Source organism: Pocillopora damicornis, chromosome 14 (genome assembly GCF_964200805.1).
Source record: "Pocillopora damicornis chromosome 14, jaPocDami1.2, whole genome shotgun sequence".
Lineage (NCBI taxonomy): Eukaryota > Metazoa > Cnidaria > Anthozoa > Scleractinia > Pocilloporidae > Pocillopora > Pocillopora damicornis.
Genome location: NC_142683.1, coordinates 12,316,586 through 12,342,563, shown reverse-complemented (window position 1 = coordinate 12,342,563; position 25,978 = coordinate 12,316,586). Strand labels below are relative to the sequence as shown.

At 37.4% G+C, this 25,978-nt stretch overlaps 1 protein-coding gene across 1 annotated transcript in view; it reads left to right on the top strand.

The window, feature by feature from the left end:
- The first annotated feature begins 47 nt into the window (after window positions 1-47).
- The window catches only part of LOC113680455 (dnaJ homolog subfamily C member 13), a 42,814-nt gene continuing 16,883 nt past the window's right edge, over window positions 48-25,978 (top strand). Inside the window, exons 1-47 of the mRNA XM_089194608.1 lie at window positions 48-250; window positions 379-454; window positions 1,831-1,906; window positions 2,355-2,428; window positions 2,538-2,582; window positions 3,109-3,165; window positions 3,415-3,504; window positions 4,131-4,184; window positions 4,330-4,412; window positions 4,727-4,786; window positions 5,598-5,661; window positions 6,380-6,475; window positions 7,073-7,164; window positions 7,292-7,377; window positions 7,903-7,983; window positions 8,387-8,463; window positions 8,574-8,640; window positions 8,801-8,906; window positions 9,417-9,516; window positions 9,662-9,769; window positions 10,178-10,251; window positions 10,880-10,961; window positions 11,155-11,211; window positions 11,495-11,616; window positions 13,808-13,883; window positions 14,409-14,447; window positions 14,826-14,882; window positions 15,156-15,248; window positions 15,927-16,006; window positions 16,359-16,404; window positions 16,515-16,574; window positions 17,477-17,622; window positions 17,999-18,074; window positions 18,915-18,998; window positions 19,326-19,388; window positions 19,619-19,720; window positions 19,863-19,970; window positions 20,702-20,904; window positions 21,399-21,483; window positions 21,983-22,048; window positions 22,487-22,575; window positions 23,177-23,222; window positions 23,373-23,454; window positions 23,954-24,026; window positions 24,743-24,824; window positions 25,279-25,398; window positions 25,801-25,916. Of these exons, the coding sequence (XP_089050734.1) occupies window positions 183-250; window positions 379-454; window positions 1,831-1,906; window positions 2,355-2,428; window positions 2,538-2,582; window positions 3,109-3,165; window positions 3,415-3,504; window positions 4,131-4,184; window positions 4,330-4,412; window positions 4,727-4,786; window positions 5,598-5,661; window positions 6,380-6,475; window positions 7,073-7,164; window positions 7,292-7,377; window positions 7,903-7,983; window positions 8,387-8,463; window positions 8,574-8,640; window positions 8,801-8,906; window positions 9,417-9,516; window positions 9,662-9,769; window positions 10,178-10,251; window positions 10,880-10,961; window positions 11,155-11,211; window positions 11,495-11,616; window positions 13,808-13,883; window positions 14,409-14,447; window positions 14,826-14,882; window positions 15,156-15,248; window positions 15,927-16,006; window positions 16,359-16,404; window positions 16,515-16,574; window positions 17,477-17,622; window positions 17,999-18,074; window positions 18,915-18,998; window positions 19,326-19,388; window positions 19,619-19,720; window positions 19,863-19,970; window positions 20,702-20,904; window positions 21,399-21,483; window positions 21,983-22,048; window positions 22,487-22,575; window positions 23,177-23,222; window positions 23,373-23,454; window positions 23,954-24,026; window positions 24,743-24,824; window positions 25,279-25,398; window positions 25,801-25,916 (3,887 nt within the window). The 5' untranslated portion in view covers window positions 48-182. The remainder of the gene's footprint in view (window positions 251-378; window positions 455-1,830; window positions 1,907-2,354; window positions 2,429-2,537; window positions 2,583-3,108; window positions 3,166-3,414; window positions 3,505-4,130; window positions 4,185-4,329; window positions 4,413-4,726; window positions 4,787-5,597; window positions 5,662-6,379; window positions 6,476-7,072; window positions 7,165-7,291; window positions 7,378-7,902; window positions 7,984-8,386; window positions 8,464-8,573; window positions 8,641-8,800; window positions 8,907-9,416; window positions 9,517-9,661; window positions 9,770-10,177; window positions 10,252-10,879; window positions 10,962-11,154; window positions 11,212-11,494; window positions 11,617-13,807; window positions 13,884-14,408; window positions 14,448-14,825; window positions 14,883-15,155; window positions 15,249-15,926; window positions 16,007-16,358; window positions 16,405-16,514; window positions 16,575-17,476; window positions 17,623-17,998; window positions 18,075-18,914; window positions 18,999-19,325; window positions 19,389-19,618; window positions 19,721-19,862; window positions 19,971-20,701; window positions 20,905-21,398; window positions 21,484-21,982; window positions 22,049-22,486; window positions 22,576-23,176; window positions 23,223-23,372; window positions 23,455-23,953; window positions 24,027-24,742; window positions 24,825-25,278; window positions 25,399-25,800; window positions 25,917-25,978) is intronic.

Below are 25,978 nucleotides of genomic sequence, written 5' to 3'. Positions count from 1 at the left end.
ATAGCCATGACAAGCGAATTTATTTTTGGACTGGATCGACTGGATCCTACTCAAGTAACGCTTGCGCAGTAGTCACAACATAGACCAAGATGGCCGACCCTTCCCCCTAAGATGATAAGGGACGTGATCACGTTCCTTCCTGTCTAAGATTTACTTAGATTCAACTGAGACTCAAGCTAAGGATGGCTACAGTGTGGGGGAACGAGGACGTAGCCTGCTACTTCACCACGAAGCATTCGTGGCGCGGAAAGTAAGTTAATACTGATGCTCATTAGATCGATCGCCGCTGGCATGGAGGCTTGCTTACCGCGCGTTTCAACATTTCATATCCAGTTTTCTGACTCTTTTGCAAACCTATGTTCTCGCTATCACTTGCAGATACAAGAGGATCTTCTCCATTGGAACGAAAGGAATTACAACATACAATCCGTCTAACCTCGAGGTCACAAATCAGGTATCCTCAAATCCCCATCTCCTTACCCCTGTTTGTAATAGTGTACCTCTTTTTCCGCAATGAGGTCATTTTGTTCCGGAGAAGCACTACAACGCAAATGGTAGAGAGTTAATTTTTTTTCAGCGTTAAGTCTCATAGACTGTCTCAAGATCTTTTCAGTTTCATTTACTACAAAAGTTAATAATCGCGGCGTCATCAAAATGTGAAATAGAAAGTCACTTTATTTTTTACAATGTTACTAATAAATCGGCTGATCATTTAAAAAATCGCGTTATTTTCCTATATTAATTATTCCATTGCACAGAAGAAAATTTTCAAAGATCAAAACTTTTAATTAGTTTTGTTTTATGGCAATCAGTATTAGCAAATACGACGTACATGTAGAGTAAACTTCAGTCTTTGTATCCACCAGACAGTAGTTCTCATACATTATCACATCTAACAACAATGCCTCTTACAGCTTATAGAAAGTGAAACTGTTCTATTATTTCAATTTTCAAGTGCAACAAAAAGTTAGCACAATGTAACACCTTAAGTGTCCATGAATGATGAATTACATATGCATCTTCTGTGTTTGGTTTTGTTTTATGGTCATGAATTTGACCCCAACAAGTGACAAGCATCTAATTTCTCCTTACAATATCACCCCTGAATCAAAGGTTAAGTTTATGAGAATAAAGGAAATAATCACCAGTTAAAGGAGCTCTTGATTGTTAAACAAATTCTCTTGGTCAACACCTGGTTGAATAAGCCATACTGGAATGGTTGTAGTAGTATAAGTAACTCCATCCCAACATGATATGACCCAAGTCAATCTGGTGCAGCTTGATCAGGTCTTGGTGCAATTCACATGTAATGTAAGCCCTTTGGATTCCAGCAGTGATCACTGGGTAGTTTCTCTTTACAATAATGATACATTTTCTGGCAGAATGATGACGAGAAGTAAGAAAAACAATCAGGGAAAACTGTTAGTAAAACTAAATTATCTTGTAGTACCCCTTTACTAATGGAGAACCTGGATAGGGGGAATTTAGGGGGGGGGTGGCACAGTGGTGTTAGCACTCACCTCCCTTTATTGTGCCTCAGGTCTGATTCCCGGCCTGGTGTCACATGTGGGTTAAGGTTGTTGTTGGTTCTCATCCTTGTTCTAGGAGTTTTTGACTGGGTCCTTCAATTTTCCACCATCCACAAAAATCAACCTTTCAAATTCCAATTCAACCAGTAAACAGTGGACAAGAAGAGCTGCCTCATGGAATGTCCACTGTGAAATCTCATCTCAATAACTTCAGTTTCTTTTAATTAGAAACTTATCCTTCTTTATTCATGTGTGCCATATGAATCCTTCTTTTGACCAGCTACCTGTTTTTTTTTTTCAGTGGGCATACAATGACTTCTGTAGAATTGCACCAAGTGCAAAGGCTCCTAGTGAGCTGATCATAACTATGAAGAAAAGTAAGTTGCAGAGAAATAAACATGCTAAGTGTATTATCCTGTGTAGAGTAAAAATTTTGCGGGTTATTAAATTTCAGGGAAAAAGAGTTCAAACTCTGATAAAATTTATTCTGCTAAAATTTCTACATACAAGTCAAGCACTGATTTGTGTGGTATTCAGCTTCACTTGAATTTTCTCAAAAGTGCATGTTTGACTCATTTCATTATGAAAGTGGAAATGAATGTTTTTGGTTTATGTTCTTGTTAAGTTCAGTCTTTAGACATGTTTACAAGAAGTACTGCATGTTTACATTGCCAAAATTTCAGCAATTTTAAATGTAACACTCTTTTCTTCTACTAAAAAGGTCAATCTGTAAAGTGTAGGTGTTATTTTGAGATGAGATTTACTTTACACAGTGTAGTTAGAAGTAATGATAAATAAAATTTTGTTCATTGTGTTTATTTTCAGCTGGTGCAAGTAAAAAGATCCAGAGTATGACATTCTCCACAGAGCACAGAGCTGATCTTTTGACAGAGGCTCTTGTAAGTTAAATGTAGAGTAGTTCACTCTGATTTGGCTGTAATACTTTCAAAGTGTAAACAATTTGTCTTATAGCAAGTAAATTTGAAATTGTCTGAATCATTTTTACAGAGATTTCGTAAAGAGTTCTCAGACTTCAAAGCAGGAAGTGAAGTGGTAAGTTTTAAGTCAAATATGTTCTAGAATCAAATTTTTCTTTTTGGAGCTGTGAGTGTCCAGAACCCTTTGTTGGGTGTTGGGTTTGGGTTGTCAAGAAGGGAGAGGGGAGAAGGGGTAGGGGAGGTGGAGTAGAAGGAAGGAGAGAGAAGGGAGGGAGGGTTACCAATGTGCAAAACAAATTGGCCATGTTATTGGGGTGACCATGTTACAGTTACATTTAATTTAAAGACAAAGGGGGATAATTAGAAATATATGGCATTCTCACTTCCTGAACTGTTCTCTTCAGTAAACAACCAGAATGTAGATATATGTGTAGTAACTGTAAAAAAATTATTAAAACTTAGACTGCTAGCTTCTCCTTTCAAATTGTCTCATATTCCTTTTATAAGAAACAGAGAGAAGTTAGGTTGTATGAAAAATCACTTGTAGTGTTTTAGAGAGCTCCCAAGTTGTAAATGATTTTCTGAAAATTATATGAAGTTATGTTGTGTGTGAGATTGTTTTAATTAATATGTAATTTCAGCGTTTCAATGGATACAAATATCATTGGAGTGACACAAGGCTGCCAATAGTGTTAGAGGTAAAAGAAACACATTAGTTAATACTTGACTTAAACCTCTCACAGCTACACATTTTCTTTTAAATTAGTAACGAGAATTAGGTGCTAGATCAAGATAACATCTGCTAGATAGGTTTAAGTATTCTCATTACCTGTTAATTGGATAATGTATGGAGATTAGAGGGAGAAGTTACATGTTAATCAGTTCTGAGATTTCAAGGGTTAAATGTGATTTATTGATGTAATGTTGCTTCCTCTTACTACCTGTAGGTTACGCCTTGTTCTTTGGACCAAATTGATCCTACAACAAGAGAAAAGCTGTGTTCATATGATTACAAGGATTTGGAGGGTGTTGTGCAGGTCAGTTTAATGTAAAACAAACTTTTCATTGATATAATGTACATGTACCACTCCTGTACTTAGGGGTCTATACTAAATTTAACCCTTTAACACCCAGATCAAATTTGTAATTCTCCTTACTGTCAACCATACAGTTCTTATAATGTTATTTCTGAGAATTTAGTATTGGATCAACTAATTATCCCCAAATTGATATATTTCTTTGTTCTCACCACTTGTCTGCTTGATATTGTATTGATACTGTAAGGAGAAATTCTGTTTTGGTCACTCATGGGAGTTAAAGGGTTAAGGGCTTAGGTGCCAGGAAAAAAAAACAAAAAACAAAGAACAAAGGCAGACAAAAAAGAAATTTTCTGTTCACAATCATTTATAAATATACATGTTTTCCTCACTGTAAGTTTTAACCAAAAGCACCAGCATTTAAAACACAATAGCTTGCCAGATGAACACCCAACCCAAATTACTGAATTTTATAGAAAATTTTTTGGACAAATCTTCTGGCCAAATTTTGTCTTCCTCCCTCAGCAACCAAAAATTTACAAGTTGCAGCTTGAAGCACATTCAGACTGAGGCATAGTACATGTAAAATTTGTTCACTAAAGATCCCTTTTTTTATTATTCTCTAGGTGTCAGACTATCCTGGTGGAATTGCCATTGTTTATGGTGGTTTCAGTAGACTTGTAAGTTGCATTGTATCTTAATAGTGACAATAATAGATATTGCAAATTTTTAATGCTGTGAGAATCTCTCCTGTAGTCTATTCTACAAGTTCAGTGGACAAGAAAGCTTTTCCCCATCTTTTTGGTTTTTTTTGTTATTTTTCAGCATCTCTTTGCACTGGAACAGAGAGAAGAGTTAATGAAGAAAATGTCAGAATATGCAATGGCACATGTTGGAGTTGCAATCAAGTGCGTAGAGCTGATTTACATGTTATTGATAGCAAATTGGAAATTATGACTAATTATAACTCTGTCTGTCTCCCAAGAGTTGACAGAATTTAAACACCAAAGACAACCTTGTGCATTTTCCTGTAACAATCATGAATTCTTCTTTCTACTGTTTTTCACTTTGCACCACACTGTATTTTCCAATAGATTGAATCTTGCTTTACAATTATTTCAGTATATGAATAAGTTTCTTTTAACACGAGTTGAAACTCTTTTACTGAAAGTAGGAGAAACCATAGCAGTAACATACATGTCTATCTTTGTCCTTTCTACAGACAGAGAACTAAGCCTATAACATTTGAGCAGTTTCAGAGCCACAAATTTGGAAAATTCAGGTAAGTTGAATGTTACATTTTTAGTTAAGTTTATTACCACTTGCAAATGTGTGATTGAAAGTTTCACACACCCTGTGAAGTGATGTGGAAATCCAAACTTCTTTCCACCCACTTTTCAGGCATTTTGATGAGATAGTATAATTACATTATGTACTAGTAAGATTATATCAGCACAGTGTTTTTACAAGATATTGGGTTAGTGTGGGAGAAGTATTGGCACAATACTTCATAATATGTTGGACTTCTATACAATGTAGTTCTAAAGTTTATATTTGACCCCCAGTCTGGGTTATTGTGTTGTGTTCTTGGGAAAAACACTTAACCTTCTCAGTACTGGGGAATAACCTTGGGATGGACTGGTATCTCATCCAGGTAAAAGGGAAATTCTGTACTCAAGCCTATTGCCCCCCTTAGTCAGAGCTTATACCAGTTTCCATGTAACAGGAAGCGACTAGGAGTATTACTACTCTCCCCTGGATGGAATGCTATTTCATCACAAGGTTACCCCCCAGCATTTCATCAGGCTTCCCTGACAATTCCCCAGTACCCATTTATACTCCTGGGTTGAGAGAGGCATGGTGAGAGTCAATTATTTTTCCCAAGAACACAGCACATTGACCTGACCAGGTCTTGTACCCAGACCTCTTGACTAGGAGCCCAGTGCACTGAGTGTCAGGCCAGTGCACCTCCCAGGGGTGAGAGGTAAGACTCCTTCATGCCTTGAAACGTCGAGAAGCTGTGGCTGCATGGCCTACTTGGCTTGAATTAAGACTTTACCATTTTCATTTTTAATACATATTTTTTTCCACAGTGAAGATGAGCACATCACATCCATAGCTGAGTTCAAAGTTCAGAAAATTTCACCCAGACATCATGTAAGTGTTCAATGATAATGACCAAAAATTAAACCTTTGAATGACATTATGTGACTTGTCCACATTTAAATTTTTTAATTTTGTTAACTCTCTAACAATTTCAATTATGCTGAGTTCTTTTCTTTTGTTTACAAAATGACTTCAGGTACAATTTTACTAAGTTTGAACAATTGTGGTGACCATTTCATGTGGTAGATGATTTTTCTGGTTAAGATTTAATTTATTCATAGTTTTTCAATCAATCCTTTACAGCCTAATATCAGTATCCACATTCTCCATACTCTTCTCTATACATTTCCTTTGGTACTGACAAGGAGAATTGTTTAACCCTTTAACTCCCATGAGTGACTGAGACAGAATTTCTCCTTACAATATCTACACAATATCAACTAGACAAGTGATGAGAAGAAAGAAAAATATCAATGTGGGAATAATTAGTTGATCCAATACTAAATTCTCTGAACTAACATAGAAAGAATTGTATAGTTGACAGTCAGGAAAATTACAAATTTGATCTGGGAGTTTAACAATCAAAGTTCCCTGCATGTAAGTTGGTGATCATTTTCCTTATGAAACATGATCTCAATTAATGATTCAGCAGTGTAACTGTAAGGAGAAATTAGATGCTGGTCACTCAGGGTATAATGGGTTAACTGAATCAATTTAATTTTTTGACAATGATATTAAAGGTAATATATGATGTGACTTTTTTTTACAGGATCCTGTTGTTCGCACATTGTGTCTATCAGAGACATGCATGATAGAAAGAGACCCTGCAACATACATTATTGTGAGCTGTCATCCCCTCTCTGATGTAAGTTTCAAATGTAAAGTTTCTTGTCACTTCTGTGATCTGGTCACAAATTCTCCCAACTGTTGAGCATATATTTTGTTGTTTGCCAGTAGGAGAATTTGGTTTTATATCCAGCCAGTATCCTTTGTTCACATTATTTCTCTACTCTCAATATGTAGCTGGTCATGGTTGTTTTGAGGGGTGGATAATGCTACTCACAGGATAAATCTCTATCCAGTGGATAGAGCAGTACATTTTCTTAACCTTTAGCTCCCAAAAGCGATGAACATGTAACTTCTCCTTATAATATCCATACATTATCCAACAAACAGGTGACAAGAATACTTAAATTTATCAGTTAGAAGTTTTTACCTATATCTAATACCAAATTCTCCTAACTGATTCACAAGGAAAAGTGTAGCATTTAGAGGGAAGAATGAGCAGTCAGATCTTGGGAGTTAAAGGGTTAACACTTATCAGCTGGATGGCAATTTATCTGTAGGATAGCATTATCCACCTTTTGAACAACTGGACGCTGCTCGAGGTCATATGAAGATGGTTTGGAAGATCTACATGCTGACGTACATGTATAATTGTCAATTTTTCTTTTATTTTCAGGTATTTGCCATCATCCGTTCAAATGATAATCCTCAAATGTTCACCATAGAGTTTGTCCGTGGAGCAACAAAGAGGTTCATGTCAACTGAAAGGTAACCAATCAAGAATGGGTACAGTTGTACATGTATGTAACTCTTTACTTCTAAGATCTTAACACTCCTTATCATTATTATTGGAAACTAGAATGAAAGAATTTGAACTTGTTAAATTTTCTTGCAGGGACTCACTGTTGGCCAGTCTGCTTGATGGAGTTCGTGCCAGCGGCAACAGGGATGTCTGTGTCAAAATGAAACCTACCATTAGAGGTTTGCCACCATTCATAACATACATGTATAACTTGTACCTAAATTGTTCTTATGTGTAATGGTCCACTTGTGTGTTTTGGTGTGTAAATGTCTTTATGGTGGTGTGTAAATGCATGCATGTGTGTGATCAAACAAAAACATTAGCTACAGAAGGTGTCTGCAATTCCTACTGACTACAGATGCAAAACATGCATTCTGCACATCAGCACATGCAAATACTCGTAACAAAAAGTGTACACAAGAGAGGATAAATTGCGTGCACATTTATATGACACAGATTCAATCTGTTGGAACTCTTGAATTGTGCACTGAGATAAAGTGCACATAATAAGAAGGAAGACTTCCAACACTCCAAATTCCAATTTTATCTGGAAGCAGAAGACAAGAAGAGCCATCTAGAGGAAGTCCATCGTTAAATTCCATTCATTTATTTTTTACTCATTTCTTTATTCTAAATTAATATAAATACATGAAAATTTGTAGAATATTTATTATGAACTCTTCTGTTGTTCTTCTGTTGTGCAGGTTTTAGATTTGCACCAGTCATTTCAACTGTGGATGAGGACGTTGAAAGTCAACATCTCAGATTTCTTGCAGTTCCTCCAGGTACATGCTGTCTTGTTTGCGAGCAAAAAAGTTATCCAAAACTGACTCAATATCATTCAATACCACTGATTTTAGATCAACTGCTGCCTAGAAAGTAAAAAAAAATAGCCTTGGTACAAAATAAGCACTTATAAAATAAATTGGAGCTAACTATTAATTTTATCCCTAAATAATTATTTTATGACTTGTACATATGGAATCATGTAAGGTTTCCCAACAGGAAAACTATCACATTTTCCATGTACTGTTCAGTGTCTTTTCCTGTGAATGTAACCTGACTTCCTCTCCTGACAAAATGTCTTTTTAATTTTTTACTGATATTTGATATTATACTGATATCATGATAATCTTTTGTTAGCAAAATCTGTAATTAATTTCAACTTCCCTCTTTTCTTTCATACAGCCACATTTGCAGAAGCAGTTGAGAGATTTAACAGCAATATTCCTTACAATGGATTGCTCCATGCAGTCACACAAGATGTAAGTACAGTGGGTCACTCAGTGTCACCTTTTGTCTCAGTCTCCTGTTTTGTGACCAACTCCTTTTTTTTTCCTAGTCTTAAACTGTCAATTGTTTGTATTCTCTGCAGGGGCTGTTTGCTGAAAACAAGGAAAAGCTCATAACAGGAGCAATCACTGCTCTTTTAGCAATGGAAGGTGAGACACCCTCCCATATGATGTGTATATTGTATTAAAAATTTTTTTTCAATGAATACTTATTATTTTCTTAATCAAAATATAAAAAATTCCACTCAGTCCTTTCACCATTACATACCCTCTAAAGGTTACACTGTTTCGATGAACATTTTTTTACTAGGTGATCAGAACACCATCTCTGTAGAAGATTTAGAAGGACAGTTTCAAGCCATTCGCAGACTTGTTGCTTCAAAAGCAGGATTTGAAGCCTTCACAACTCTACCCAAGTAAGATTATCTTATCAACTTGTTTTAATATATTATGGAACTTTTGAAACATGTATTTTCTGACAAATGAAGGAGCTAAAGAACCCTCACATGTACCGCAGCATTACATGCACTTGATGCAAGTGCAAATCCCAAGCACTGTGCACCTGCAATGTACTAACTTACATGTCACTACATGCTTGCATTTTAAGTATGAAATGGGTGTAAGAAAACATGAAATCAATCAACTAGAACATTAAATTGCATGCACTGAGACAAAAGTGGTCATGACAAGACACAGATTGGATTCAAAATTCTTTGTACTGTACAAAGCTGAGTTGTTTGACTTTCTGTGCAGAAGTAGGGAAGAAACAATGATTTCAAACTGCATCAATTATGCTCCTATTTAAAATTTAGGATCAACTTTGTATGATTATAAAGACAATGCATGCAGTAACTGTTATTCATGCACAGATAAATTCCAGTTATTATCAATGATAATTGTACTTTACGGCATTTAATGTGTAACAGGTTCAGAGACAAGCTCGGAGTGAAGGTTGTAAAAGCTCTGAAAAGGAATGATGATGGAGTCACACATGCTGCTATTGATATGCTCTGTGCTTTGATGCAGGTGAGAGCAGATTAAGGTGTTATTTCCTACTGGCTGGGTTAAAAAAATAAGAGGAAAATGTCTGGGTCATGTGAATTTTTGGCAGGAAAATGTTTTTGTTCCATCTGTGATAACTATATAATTCTTTGAATTTTTATTTTTTCAGCCCATGCATGACAATTATGACCTCAGACAGGAACAGATGAATAAGTCTTCACTTGTGTCATCCAGGAAATTCCTTGGCACATTGTTAGATATCTTCACTACACATGTAGTAAGTGCCATGAACTTTTCATCAGCCTCTACATGAGAATGCTATGAATTTCTGCCAATTGCCATTCGGTCAAGCTGCTACCATGTCCAACCTCTATCCCTTATTTCCCCTTTTACAGTTCTCTTTCAAGTTTTCTTGGGGTAGACTCTCTTTCATTGGCCATCAGGAGTCCATTGCAGGGTGACTCTGGGCATTTCTGATGGCAGCAATCAGAGCACATGCCCTCTCATCCATCAGACTCTGCATGAACTTTTATCACAACTGTGAACATTGAATTCTTTCCACAATAAACAGTTCTTGAAATTTCAGTACATTAAAAACCTTCCCCCAATGTAGTTGTCTTGATAAAGCCTTCATATTGTCAGAAATGGTAGCATTCTAACTCTGATTGTGTTATTTCTTTTTCAGAATAGAAGCACAGGGGCTCTTGTTGTTAGTTCACTTCTGGACTTCCTAACATTTGCATTGTGTCCACCATACAGGTACATCTAACATTTTTCAATCAGTTGCTACAAGCAGTATTTCTGCCTATAATCATATAACCATTACATTTTTCTAAAATATGATTGATGCCTCAGCTGGTTTTTCCCCCTAATAATTCTGTAAAGTTGTAATTGAACAATTAGCTGTAATTGAACACCTGTAATCAGACAATTAAAGCAGCCAATCAGACAGTGGCCACCCAGCTAAATCCAATAATCACAAAATTTATTAAAATGATCATGGCAACAGCCACATCCCTACAAAACTGGGAAATTTTTAAAATGGTGAAATTATTAATTTTACTCCAGGCAATGTTTTGGATATTAATGAATACTGAAAGCCCTTTCTCAAAGGAATGTTATTGTTTGTTTTCAGATATTGTTAGTAGTGGTTATGATTAATTGGCAGCAGGACTTAATGTTGTCCAATTCAGTCTGTACTCATACTCTTTATTAACAAATCCGACTCCTGCTTCACAGTTGTCACATTTTGTAATCACCGTACAGTGTACAGTGTATGATTTCAGACCAAATTGGACTCCTCTTGGTCCTATTACCATTACTACTGTAGTCATTTAAGGACTCTTGTCTTGATTAATTCCCAACTATTTTTACTTGTCCTTTTTAGCGAAACCACGGAAGGAACACAGTTTGACACTTTGCTGGAAATGGTTGCAGACCTTGGACGAAATATTTTTAGGCTTTTTCAGGTATATTCATGTAGAGTGTAATTCATTCAATATTGGGGGAGATTATCACAATGATAATCTTGTCTCGTGGCTAAAATAGAGAGTTTTGGACTGTGGTATACACATACATGTACCTCACAAATTTTGATCAGTGAACAATGATGGTGCTATCTCAGACCAACTAAAAGCTCTTAACACTATTTCAATCCTTTAGCATCCATCCATGGCAATTGTCAAAGGAGCTGGCATGGTTATGAAAGCTGTTATTGAGGTAAGTGTTAAAACTTTTGAGTATAAGATTGATTTGAAGATACTGTTCCTCTAAATGTAGCCTTGCTCACATTTTACATCTGAAAAGAACTTTGTTTTACAAATTTGTTGTTTAAGATGGAAACATCACATATCACCCGGTCTGCGACTCTAAGAACTTATTGGCATGTAAATTATTACAGTATGATTTAAATGGATTTAATTGTTCAGAAAGTCATTAAGAAGGATGGAGTAAGACTGTCCCCTTCAACTATTTATTCATTTTTGTAAAATGTCTGCTACAGGAAGGAGATTCAGAGATTGCAGCGAAAATGCAGGATCTTGCTTTGGCAGAGGGAGCCCTTCCTAGGCATCTTCACACAGCCATGTACACACAAAGCACAGACAGTAGGCTACTCACAAACAGGTAAGATATGCAAAGAAAAATGTGATTCATTTGTCTCAAGAGTTGGACAATGATTAAACCTGGGTCCTCCACAAGGAATCTGACCTCTAACTTTCCATTCCCATGGTGAGATGCTCTTCTACTGAGCTAGCTTAAGAGAACTCCTTGTTGAGCCTGGCCATGTTAGTACATACACAACAGGTTTATATGAGACAAGTGTCCTACAAATAGTTAAGATTGGCAATTTGGCAGTTTATGGCCTACAATAGTGCACCAATGAATTTTCTGTAGCACTGCGATAGTGCTTCAGAGGGTATAGGTAGGTATAATCTTTATTTAAGCACGAAACAATTCATCAGCAATTACATTAACTAAAACTATTTAAAAATTAAAACACTAACTAATATTTAAAAGCTGTTTTCCGTGAATGCCGTGCGTTATAGAGTGGCATTGATCTTGCGTTTAAATAACCCCAGAGACTCTGTGTTCCTTATATCACATGGAAGACTATTCCATAATGTGGCTCCACTATAGCTAAAGCTTTTTCGATAATAGTTAGTGCGAGGTAGAGGAACATTGAGTTTATTTTCAGAGTCCCTGAGGTCATAAGCAGAGTTACGCCATTTAAACTTAGAATTAAGATATTCAGGAGCTAGCCCGTGCAGACATTTGAAAACCATGGTAACTCTATGAATTTCCTGCTGGCTTGTCAGATTTTTCCAACTTAAAAATTCAAGTAGCTTAGTTGGGAAAAATTGGAAGGTCTGATGCTTAGATCCTTTGAAGGAACTCAGATTAAGACTAAGTATAAAGTTAATTATCACTGTGTTTGAATTTTAGAAGCAACTTATGCTTAATGTTACCTTTGTTGCAAACAGTGCAAACCTGTAATATTTGACAGGGCAATCTTGCGCATGATTCTTCTGTTGAAACTGCAGGGATATCAGAACAGGTGTTTTCGTGCTGGAATTCTTTAACCAATAGATATACTAGCCCCGTGCTCCTGTAACATTTGCACATACATTTGCCTGTTCATGCTGTTTGTGTTTAAAATAAAATTTCACTTTCAGAAATTCTTGATAAAATTTAGTTGAGTCATTTGAAAGTTCTTAGAAAACTAAACTACCAGGTGTTGTTTCCAAAATATTGTGTTCAATTTGACAAAAAAACTATTTCTATCAAAACAAACTTACTATAACTTAATTTGAAGATGCATGTAAGTGTATATCACATATAACAGATATAACATTGTTTAAATAACATTACTTGTCATAAATATATGTTTGTCCTTGTAAAGACATTCACCTTGTATGCCTACAGAAGTAAGTTGGGTAGGAAGTACTTGTATAATTATCTACTGTGCATGTGATATGGATTTTGCTTTGCAGTTTTTGCAAGTGAAAGTTTGTAGTTTGCAGTTTTGTTTTTCAGTTGGTAATCTTAGAATTGGATCTTTCCTTTACTGTGCATTTTGAAATTTAAACCAGTATAGTTATAATGCATGAAAATGCAGTTTTAGATCAAATGTACTGTTTATGTCTTATGAGTCTTAAGCTCAATGATTAGCATTCATTAACCTATAAGGAGAATTTTTTCTCCTAGAAAAGAAGCTAGTTCAGTGTTGGTAACTCCCCAACATATAATTTACTTTTACTCTTGGGAAGAGAATAAGATTGTGAGAGTGATGTACGTGTATCTTGTCCAAGAAAGTAACTCAGCTGTCCTTACCAGAAACAGTTCTCTAAACATGACTCAGAGGCAAAGGCATCTCATGCAAAAAATTAATTCAATGATAACAATGATGCTGTATAATTTTTATCCAGCACCAATGTTATTGTTAAGTTGATTTTTATTTTGTTGAGAATTTCCTCCTGTTGAAGTGGCTTGAAAAAAAAAAAGTAGTTTCAACTCCTTTTTCTAATCCCATGACCCCAAAGATTGAATAGTGTCCAGTCATCCATATGCAATATCAACCCTGAATCAAATGGTAAGGTCACAAGAATAAAGTAAATAATCATAAACCGAAGAAGCTCTTGATTGTTAGTTAAATTCTCCTTGTCAGCACCTTAGGAAATGTATAGAGAACAGTATGGAGAATATACATACTGATGTTAGGGTGTAAAGATATCAAACATTACCAGTATTACTCATATTAGTTTATCCTGTGCTATGCTCTTCTTTTGATGATGTATTGGGTTTTTTTCACCTACAGGCAGCTCAGCAGACACTTGGTAACCCTGTGGGTGACTGGCCATCCCACTGCGATGGGTCTTCTGAAGAGGATCATGGTAAGAGTTTTCTTTATAGTGTAAATAGTCTGGGAACAGTATCTCATTAGCCATATGGCAAAAGCTGGGACTAACCCGCAGAGCATGCGTGAAGTTTGAGGAGCGAGTGCACAGTATTTTCCTGGTGAAAATTATAGCTGGCATCATCTTTGATTTTTACAGCAGTGGAAGGCTGGGGAAAGTAATAATTTTGTACCAAGTGGCTGAGCGACGGTCTAAAGGAAGGAGAGGGGATGGGTGGGGTAATAGGAATCGTCTTTCCCCTACCCCCATCATCCACTCCAACTATAAATCAAACATGGCTAACCGTATAAACGATCATGAACTAGTGACGCTAACTTTCCCGAACAAGACGCAGGCTTTAACAGGGTCATCTGTCCGCATTTGTCAATTATCTTTAAGTCTCGTCTCTGCCAAGATTAGTCGTAGTCCATGAGTAAATTTACATTGTATATAAACTGTACTTCATGTACAGAAAGTCTTAGTGACAAGCTTCTAATGTGATTTTACTTATGTCCATTTCAGCCTGCGGGTCTAATGAACTACCTTGAATCAGAGGAGAAGGTTAGATTTCTTTTGTTGAATATTGCATATGTTTAGTTTTAGATATTTGTTGTGTATGTAAATCATCACTGAAGATGTTGTGGTATGAGTTCCTTCTCCACCCCTTCAATTCCAAACCCTCGTCAATATTGTTTGTAATTCCCCTTACTATCTGCTATACAATTCTTATGATATGGGTTTGAAGAATTTGGCATTCAATCAACTAATAATCCCCCAGTTGATATGTTTTTAAATCTCATCACTTGTTTACTTGACGCTGTGCTAATAGTGTGATGAGAGATCCTATCTTGGTCACTCATGGAATTGAAGAGGTTAAGAGAGGGAGTGGGAATGAATGAAATTTGCAACTTAATGTCACCATCATCTTTTTAAATACAGGTCCCAGAAGTGGAGTTAGATAAACTGCATGTCAGAGACAACGTCAAACTTGCTGAGGTAAACATAAAAATGTTTTTATACCAAGACAATATACCTGTTTGAGATCTGACTTCGTTTGAGCTCTGATGTGAAGGCAAAAAAGATGTCATTATTTTTTCATAAGTGTGCAACAAAGCAAAGAACAGCAAAGAAAAGAAAGTCTGTGACAGTCAAAATTGATGTTCTGCTACTGTGTTACAGATTTTTTGGCTGTGTGCTCAGCCATATACTACAGTAGGTTTATATGACATGCGTTTGAAATTTTTTTTTTGTTTGAAATTGCTGTTTAAGGATTCTTCCAAACCCAAGAAACATCAGTACCTTGTGCAACTGGATGTTGTGCTCACTCACTGGAGGACGAAAATGGGACTGAAATCAAAAGAAGTAAGATTTCCGATTTCTTATGGAACTTTCCTAAGTACTAACAGTTACTGTTGTCTGGTTAGATCACTGTGATTAAATATAAAGAGCTTAGGTGAAAGAGTGAAGGGGAATTGTTATAAAAGCCTGTTAAAAGGCTCGTTTCTGGGTTTCACCTTACGATACAGTCTCCTATTACAACATCAGGAGCCACCCATGGTAAAAGTTATCAAAACCCCTGCAATGAAGTGGGTGCTTGATGGCAGCAGAAGGGTAGAACTCATTGATAATGGAGTGGCTGACAAAATTGCCTATAACAAGAGTGGTGGAGATGTACTCCACTGCACTGCAAGGGAAGGAGATGGTAGCCAGAGATGTATCAGCATCTGTAACCGGAACAATTTTAGCAGTCGTCCACTACTTACCAAGGCCATCCTAGCGTGTGTAGCTAGCGGCAAGGCAACAGAAGGAATGTGTACTTAAAGACCTACTAAATTCTTGTTTCCACCTATTTGCCAATTTTCGTTAAAGAAAGAACCTAACAACTGCCACCTGCACAGGCCAAGGCCATCTTTATTCCCACCTCTTTTCTCTACAACTTAGTCTTCATAACTGAATACAGCTATGTGGAACTTTTGCTGTTCTTATGACATAGTTCTACTCTGCAAGCTTGAGTAATATTTACATAACATTTCTCTGTAGACAAACCAGAAACCTGTCATTTTAAGGAAAAGAAGGCAAAGAATCAAGAGTGATGCAAACTGGGAACTTTTCTATTACAAGTAAGCGAGGAGGACCTTAACACTTTAACTCCCAAGATCTCATTAGTAATTCTCCTTACTGTCTCCCATACAGTTCTTGTGATATGTATTGATATTATTAGGAGAAATTCTGTCTCGATGGCTCATGGGAGTGAAAGGGTTGATAGGTTTTCACTAAGTCCAACATTGACAGTCTTAAAATAAATAAAAAATAAAAACCATGCAAACTGCTTCTAAGTAACGACACAAAGGTCGCAATAATTGAAGTCAACAGTTTCATTACAGCGAGTTAGACTCTATGGAAAAAGCGCACAAAACACACATTATGAACCCAGCTTTTTTTTGTTTTTTTTTTTTGTTTTTTTTTTCATAGATTCAATCAAGATCATTCCATGCCAAATCTTATTTGGAACTACAAGGTAAGTCCTGAACATAAAGAATTTTTAGTTTCTGCAATCGATTAGTTTGTTTTTCTGAAAGCCTGTCTGACTGAATTGTAATTGTTATTGTTTGAAAATGTTTCTTTTAGACGAGGGAAGAACTGAGAGAAGCCTTAGAGGCAGAGATGAGAGCATTTGCTGTGGACAAGGTGCAGCATCCATTTTTTTTGTTAGAAAAGATGATCTTTATAATGCAGTAGAATTTTTTCTAGGAGTGGTTGAGTATTTAATCTGTCGGGAGTGGTGGTCCTAGGATCACGTGAAAGTACTCTTGTGCATACAGCTTCCGCTTAAGAGCTTGCACACCCAGTTTGTAACAGCTCGAATATGTGCGGCTTACGAAGTGAGCATCCTGTTTTCATGAACCTGTAATATTTGACGGTGCATGCCTCTGATGGTTGTACCGTTGAAACTGCAGGGAAATTAAAACAGGAGTTTTTCGTGCGAAAAATCGGCTGTACCCAATAGATTAATTCGCCCCGTGCCCCTGGGACACGTTGGAATAAAGTTAGGGACACTTTGTAGAGCTTCGTAAACGTTAGTACATAAGTACTTCACAGTAGCTTTCATTTGAACGGTTCTACACTTGGACACTGTTAACAGACTTAATAGCTACATGTAGAACCACCTTGTAAGTTAGTTATGCCCGTAGCTTCTCCTGGAGCATGGGCCATCAATGATTTCCTTTCTCCACCCCGTCCTGGGTGAATCTTTCAAGTGTAGTAGAGGGGTGGCCTTATTTCTTCATCTCGGCCTGAAAGTCTCGCTCCAAGTTTTTTTTTGGACCTTCTTTTTTCCGTTTGCATTGGGAGCCTAGTAACACCACCACCGTGTTAAAAAGTTCCGCATGATAGTAGTACTTATTCGCTTTCACTTCAATGGTCACACGCACTGGGATTTTATTCACAAACTGAAGAGTTAGAGCCACCTTGTGCCGCATGATAAACATTACCCAATGAGAGAATTCCTAAGGAATTTTCGTTTGATTAGTCATTCGCCTACCCCTTGTACAGCAATAAGGTCATATTTTTCTAATCTCTCAATGACTCAGGATCTTGGATCAAATCACGTCATCTCTTGGAATCACCAAGAATTTGAAGTGAGATACGAGTGTCTTAGTGAAGAGATAAAAATTGGAGACTACTACCTCAGACTGCTTCTCGAAGAAGAGGAAGGAAAAACTATGATCCACAATTCGTGAGTACCACACTGATACATGGTTAAGTCCTAAAAGCCTAATTACTCTTGACTGCTAGAGGTTCTCCCTGTTTCTGTAACATGGAGTTACATGGAGATTTTCAGGTTACCCTGTAAATGTTCGAGGCGTTTTTCGGCTTGAAAGTTCGCCGTTACCTAGCTGCACTCTTGATTGGAGACTGGCACTCGGAGAGTAAAGTGTTTTGTTCAAAAATAAAACGCAGTCGGCCAGCCAGAGCGCAAATCTGGAACTTTCAAACTAGACTCCGTTGCAGTGAAAACTAGTCTACTCTCCTGCACCTTAACATTGTGTGTGTATGGCACATTGTTTGCTCTAAGCTAAAGCATTTCCTCTTGTCCTTTTTGTTGTTTTCAGGTTGGAGTTCTTCAATGATCTTTACCACAGATTTCTTCTCACTCTGAAGCCTGCCATGAAAGCCATGTGCTTACAAGTAAGTAACAATTATTCTGGTGAAAGGAACGCTTCTCGTATAATCGAATAATTTATTAGCGTGTCTTCCTTTCTTTACCTTGTGAAATCAAATAGCAAACCCTTACCGTGTATCAAAATGCAAGAGGTCAAGTTACGACTGTTTTCTTTTGTTTTTGTGGCTGAGTTTAATTGTGATCTGCGCACACGTGCGAGACGGCAGGAAATCGAAGAATAACCAGGGAAAAGAAGGTTTCGAGATTTTTAGTTGCACTATCTTATCTTTGCTTCAACGATGTGTTCCGGAATACATTGTAACACATCAGACTATGTTTATAGTCAACTGAAATAGCAATGAAAATGAAAGCTACACCATTGTATATTCGCTAATGGGATGACATGATGTTATACTTACAAATGTGTCTACCAATCCCTTGCCTTGCCTGCTTTCGTCGCGATTTAGACTTGCTTCCATAATTCTTTCTTTTTGATCCCCTTTCAGAAGGTTTTTAGCGTCTTATTTAACTTGCTCGGGTAATCGAATTTCGTGCCTCTCCAAGTTGAGGCAAATATCTTTGTAACTACGCAAAACAATGTAAATTATATGCTCGAAGTTCAGATAAAAGTGGTTCAGACTTTGGTAAGAGTTGTCGTCTTCCTAGATAACTACAACTAGACAATAACAATGCACAGTAAAGCAAAAGCAGCCCATTAGTGAATTACATTTGAAGCTGAGTTGAAAATTTATTTAATTGTTGTGACTAAATTTGCTTCTCAAAAATAAATGTTGTAACCATGATTCTCGTAAAAAAGTTTTGTGACCATGATTAAAACCATTTATCCTCTTTATTCCTTTTGTCAGGCCATGACCAAGGTATACAGCAAATGCTACGATGAAATAGGTGCCTTCAATGACACACGATACATTGTTGGAATGCTTGAGAAGGTAATTTCATTGGCTCTTTCCCTTCCAAGAGTGACAAGCACATTATTTGTCCAAACCATATCAATACATTATTCAGCAGATAGGTCGTGCGAATAAAGACAAATACTCTCTCATGAACTTACAGATATTTCTTTGGTATCAGATTCTCAGAACTAAAATTGCAAGAAACATCTTGGGGGGAAGGCTTACGTGAATATAAAACTGTTTTCTTGGTAGCATTCTTGCGGCATTACATCGACAAGTCTTTATGATATTTCACACTAGTGAAAGCTTTTAATGTTTTTGAAAGTAATGTGCTGACGTTGGCGAATGGTGTTTCTTTTACAGACAACAGACAGATTGGAGAGAGATCGCCTTATACTCTTTTTGAATGCACTGATCAAAAACAAGGTAATCTAAATTAAGAGAGATGAAATATATCAATTGCTGCGAGCGTGAGACTATAAATAAAGCCAAGTCAAATCGCTAAAGTACACGCTGATAGTGGAAAAAATGATGACTCGAACTAAAATCTCAGCGGTTTTTTAAAGAATTCTCAAGCCATGAACAGTCTTTCTTCGTTATCCAGTGTCTTTCTTACGTTTTCCTTTATTTGACACGGTGTTTGTTTCTTGATGCAGAAAAATGTTAAAGAGATGATGGATGTGAATGGAATCAGAGTTCTTGTGGATCTTCTTACACTGGCCCATCTTCACACTTCAAGAGCTGTAGTGCCACTACAGGTAATACCACTAGAACACTGGTCGCAAATGATGACCCTTAAACAAGGAAGTAGCTGAGTTCGGCAGGGAACACCTCTTTTATCACTGTGTGAAATGTATCGTCTTCTTGCTTATTAAAATAAATTTTCCATTTGTTTTAAAGAGTAATCTGCTGGAGGCATCTCCTGAAATGATGCAGCGTGACAGTGAAAAAGAGTGGTACTATGGCAATAAGGAGAAAGAGAGGTTGGGGCCATTCAGTTTTAAAGAGGTAAGTGTTAAGGCTTCATTCTTGATGTAAGTATTCAAATAACCGATAGACTGACTGACTGACTGACTGACTGATAGGGTAATTTAGTATTATTAACTGAGTCGATAACGTAAATAAATTGGCCAGGCTAACGCTCGAAACGTCAGGTCTGAAACTCTTTACAGTGGCCGATTTAGGTTATCAACTCCGTTGATAAAACTAAACGAGCCTGTTATACTCTCCTATCGACGCAGCACCCCCTCTGTTCATTTCACTGACGGATTGACTGACAAACAGACTGATTGATTGACTGAATGACTGACAGACTGACGGACCGATCGACCGACTAACTAGCAGACTGACTGACTGAATAATTAACAGGCTGACAGACTGGCAGACAAACCGATAAACTTCCAGGGCAACCAGCTGTCTGCCGATTAGATAAACGAATTTCAGAATGTCAGACAGAGACTACAAGTAAATACCTATCAATTAAAAGTTGTCTTCCTCTGAACCTTTACTTCCTTAAATGATTGGTACTAACCTGTCCCTGTTAACTCGTTGGTGTCTTAAGGAAATATTATGTTATAGTTTGCATAAACACATATGCTGTTCGCACTAATGGACAGGCGAACGGACGGATTTACGGTCATGACGTAATAACAAAGTTATGTTGGCTGTACACCACCGGGCTCTCGTAGCATCGTTGGCATGTTAGAACGCTGCCAATATCTCTGTTTCTATTTTCCCAGATGAAGGATATGTCAGCTGAAGGAATTCTCCGACCTGAAACAAAGTGCTGGGCTCAGGGTATGGATGGATGGAGACCACTTCAGAGTATTCCGCAGCTCAAGTGGTATCTACTGGCAACAGGCAGTGCAGTAATGAATGAAACAGACCTGGCTGTCTTGATCTTGAACATGCTGATTAAGATTTGTGAATTTTACCCCAACAGGTAAAAATGATGGTGAAACCTCAATTTAGGGAACTTCCCTATCACCATAAAAAGTGTCCCTGTGAGCAGGGGTCCCTTTGGAAAGGCTAAAACGGTGCCTTTTACTTGATACTACCAAGATAAACCCCCGATTCTGCAGAACACTTCCAAATGCACCCCTGCATGGTTTTGTGGTGTTATTTGATCTCGTCTGAAGTTTCTGTTGCTCTGATGCCTTCTTTTGCTTTAAGAAAGCACGATTATTGCTTAAAACGGTCAAATGAAATTTGAGAAATACGCAATAGTTGTTTCTAATCATTTAGTTCGTATTTAATGCTCGTCAAACTTGACCACGGAGTAATCGAGTAGAATAAGTTTGTGGCCTCTGGTACTGTCAGTGATGTCTTCATTTATTTCGCATTGTTGGAACTGATGTATGTTTGCAATGTGAAATGTCGCACGGTAGGAAGTAAAGATTCCACATCATTCGTTTGTTCATCTCTTTTTTTTACCAGAGATGTTGATGGTGCCATAGTGCGGCCACTTCCAAGAGCGAAGAGAATGTTGTCAGAAGCTACATGTTTGCCGCATTTAGTTCAGGTATTGTCTTCTACAAGGAAAAAATACTCGACAAATAGCCAAAGAAAGTCCATGTTGGCAATTTTTTTCTTAACAGGCGAAATAAATTTTAACGTGTTTGGCCGGTTATTAGAATAAAGTTAAGCCTTTTGTAGCAAAACAGCGTTCCAAACCATCTTTGATGTAGAGCGAATGGACGAAGGGCTAACGCTCGAAACGTTAGCTTAACAAACTCTGTACAGTCGCCAATTTATACTATCAACTCAGTTCATAAAACCAAATTTCCTTCTAATACTCCCCACTGACGCAGCACCACAGTTTCTTGAGGTAGTCATCGCCTTTATTCATCTTTGATTTTGATAAACGTTTAATTTAAACCTTTTCCTTTTGGCTAGCACCTGTAAACATTCGTTTATAGAAGAGAGAGACTTACATAGAAATATCGAGGTCCACGACGTGATAACACTTGAATTTATGCTGGTTCATAAATTTATTTTTCTTGTTACCTTCTTAATTGCAGCTTTTGTTGACCTTTGATCCTATCATTGTGGAAAAAGTGGCCATTCTTCTTCTAAATATGATGGTGGTAAGTATCATTGGTAACGCAGCCTTTTTAAATGGTGGCACAATTGTTTTAATTGTTGTTTGTGGATGCTTCTCGCACACGACTGGTAGCTATGCAAGGCTCACCGCCATAACCTGACCCTTAAACTATGAATTCACATCATGCAAAAATGAAAAATTGCGCAGTTGGTAAGGTTTGTGGATGGACTGACGACTATACAGTACAACTTGAAATCCTTTCGGTGGGTGGATGGGAAAGGGTCACTACTTGCTGATGAAACAAAACAACTTCCGGGTAGAAGTCGTGGAATTCATTCCCAGGCTCCAGCAGTGTGTGAGAAAAGCTTGTTCTACTTATTTCGTTTCACTCAGCCAATGGATAATAACGGTTAGCACAGCACATGAGACAACAGTGAATTGTTGGATACTAGTTTCAATACTTTACTTTCTGCTGCTTTAGGACAACCCCATCCTTCCACGATTGTACCTTACGGGAGTGTTCTTCTTTATAATGATGTACACTGGATCAAATGTTCTTCCCATTGGAAGGTAATTTCTTTATACAGCAAGCTATCGTTAAGTTTCCAAAGGAAAGACTTTCACTGCTCTTTTGAACACTCTTTTTTCCGTTCGCTACTTTAGGGATTTTCGTTATCAAAACGTGCACGAAGGCCATAGGAAATAAATAAGATTGAGGCAAACCTTAAAACATACTCACAGCTTTTCGTTAATAACATGACATTTTTTGGTTCAATTTATTTGCAATAATAGTCATTTATTTAGAAAAATATTGAATGGTAGGATATCAATATTCATTTGAAACAAGCAGTTGCAGTTTGATTAACTGGCGTTAAAGACTTCTTCGGTTCAAGGGCTGTTATCTTCGAGGGGTGGCAAGATTTTTCCGTCGGGTTTTTCTAACAGCTGGCGAATTTCATCATTACCGCAACAAAAAGCTTTCGCCGTGAAGCCTCTTTTTGAAGTGTTGTAGTTTTCGTAACTTAACAGAAGAAATATTCCCAGAAAAATAAAACAATTTAAGAGAGTAAATTGTTGCAAAATCTGATTGTAGATGCATAATCGCAACACAGGAAAGTTTCTGTATCCAGGCAATGTGCTTAACTTACCATTTTCCTTTGTTGCTTCTTAGATTTTTGAAAGAAGTACACACTAAACAGGCCTTCAGATCTGAAGAGGTAAGGAGGAAAACTGAAATATGGGAAGCTTTTTAACGGGAGAAGCCATATACGTAGTTCAAATCTCGCCTTATAATTCACAGCTTTCAAGCAGTTGTTATTTTCCTGGTCCGATTCTTAGTCTCATGAGTCGTTTAATTCTTCTTGCAGAGTCAACAGTCAGATTTGTTCCAGAGGAGCATAATCGGGCCCATTCTCCCGGAGGCCATGGTCTGTTATCTGGAAAATTATGGTGGGTTGCAGTTTCACGTGACATACACTAATCGAATCAACCAATGTCGATTTTTGACTGGAATAACAGCTAAAGGTTTTTAGAGAAAGATCAAAAACGCCAATAATGAATAGAGCCCAATTCGATTGCGTTTTGTAAAAGCAAAGTAATCCTAAAGGCATTGAAATTAGGGGGAAATATGACAGAAGTCAACGATAGGTTAATGAGTAAAAAGGCGGGAAAATGTGAATAGCCAAGTCGCGGTTGGTTAAGCTTCGCATCTGATTGGTCGAGAAGACGGCTTAAGATTTGTGAACCAATCACAGAACGAAACCAGCGCCATCCCGAATTCCTACAACACTCAATCGAGAGAAATATCAGAGAAAAATAGTAAAAAAACTTCAAAAGTTTGACAACGTGATAAATATTCAAGTGTTGGGAAGGATCAGGGACTTGTATTATGGTTATCCACGACTGAAACTGCGTCAGATAGATTTATAGACGCTCTATTGACATTCAGGTCCTGACAAGTTTGCTGAGATTTTCCTTGGCGAGTTCGACACACCAGAAGCTATTTGGAACAGTGAAATGAGGTAAGAAAGAACTTGGGTTTACTGTGCGATGACCTCAATCACAACTTTACTACATTTGTTTATGTCCGGTAAGGTTTGTGTACTGTTTATGTCATCTTCAAAATTAATTGAAATAAATAACGTTTTGACCAGTGGGAGCAAAGAACCCCTGAACTTTGCCTCCCTCCCAACATATGGCTTCGTAGCTCAGTCGTTATTAGTACTCACTCAGTATCTGAGTCCCTAGCGTTCAATCAGTAGGGACCTTAATCAGTCAGGACTGTAACGCCAAGGAAGACTTCGATTAAGAAATGAACTTCTGCCTTTAGTTAGAATTTCAAAAATGGCTGCATGTGTTTACCGTCTCATACGGCGCCACACCTCAACTTCAGCATAACGTATAAAAGAATCGTTGAGTTCCAAATGGAAATTAAAATAATTTGCCGTCGCGGTTTCGGTTCGCAAACGACGCAAATTGTGGTGATTTCACGTTGTTGTTTTGCATAGGACGGCTAAGAAATGTACAAAGTTTTAAAACGCACGTGCTGAGCTGTTGTTCTACCAATTATATCTTATTTTTTTCCATGTCCGCGTTACCGTCGCCGTTGTGGTTTGCTTAAGGTCCCAAATATCTGGGAGGCATGGGTTCGAATCCCGTCGATGCATGAATTTTTTTCAGGCTTCTTTTGTGCAATTGCTTTGATTGCAAGTCACCTGTAAGGATAAATCTCTTTTAGGCGGCTGATGATAGAGAAGATTGCTACTCACTTAGCGGACTTTTCACCAAGATTACAAAGCAACACTAGGGCCTTGTACCAGGTAATTTTGCATCGTGTTTTGAAATGAATTGCTTGCAGTCTATGTCGGTTCTTTCTTTCCGTAACCTTCCTCGTTCCCTTTTGTGTGTTACTACATCGTTGGGAGATTCTTCCATACAAAACTGTTCTACGCTGTTGCATTTGATGTGAGTGTAAAGTACGTAACTGCGTTTCAAACGAATACTTGAAAATTATTATTTTTTGATTAGTCGTCGAAACTATGAAAAGTATTAATATAGAAAGTGAAAAACTTACTTAACGCTTTCAATGGCTTTAGTGCGTTTTTTTGCACCAGTGGAGACTTGATTAACGGACAAGTTAAAAGAAAAGTCAAAATCTATCCACGGAGATGATTTAATCCCAAGTATAAAACAATTTCTTGTTTGTGTGGACAAGACCTGTGGGTAGCCTACTTCTTCTTCTACTTGTTTACCTTATGTCGTTTTTATCCGCAGTATTGTCCTATCCCAGTCATATCCTATCCTCAACTGGAGAATGAACTGTTCTGTAATATCTTCTATCTGAGGCATCTGTGCGATACAGAAAAGTTTCCTGATTGGCCAATCAGAGAACCGGTAAGATACTGTACTTTTCAAACCAACTTCGAATTGGCTTTGCTTTGTAACTGGTTCAAAAGCGCTTGCGCCACCGTCAAAGCCAATGAAACGTGTAGACGGAACAGATTGTCACGTGGTCGCATCTTGTTTCCGCGCTTCGCCGCTGGTCACGCTTGTTTACCTCGAGTTGTCATAACTCATATTATCGCTCAGTTTTTATATCATTTTCTGTTTTATTCTCTCTGGATCTAACTTCAAATTTTAAATGATACTTGTACCTAACGTAAGATTCTTGTCCTATTCTGCTTTCAGTTTCTTAAATTTGCCTTATATGATGTAAACATTGTGTGGTAATAATTTTCCTTCTCTAGGACAAACTGAACGTTCTCTGTTTTTCTTTTGACACTCTTGTTTTTGTAGATTCGGCTGCTCAAGGACATTCTAGAAGCGTGGAAAAAGGAAGTGGAAAAGAAGCCTTCGACATTGACGGTAGATGAAGCATATGACGTTCTGAAAGTCAAAAGAGATCCTTCAGGGTAGGTACAGACACTATGTGAAACATAGCATGCAGTAGCACGTGAAAGTACCGCTAAGTAGC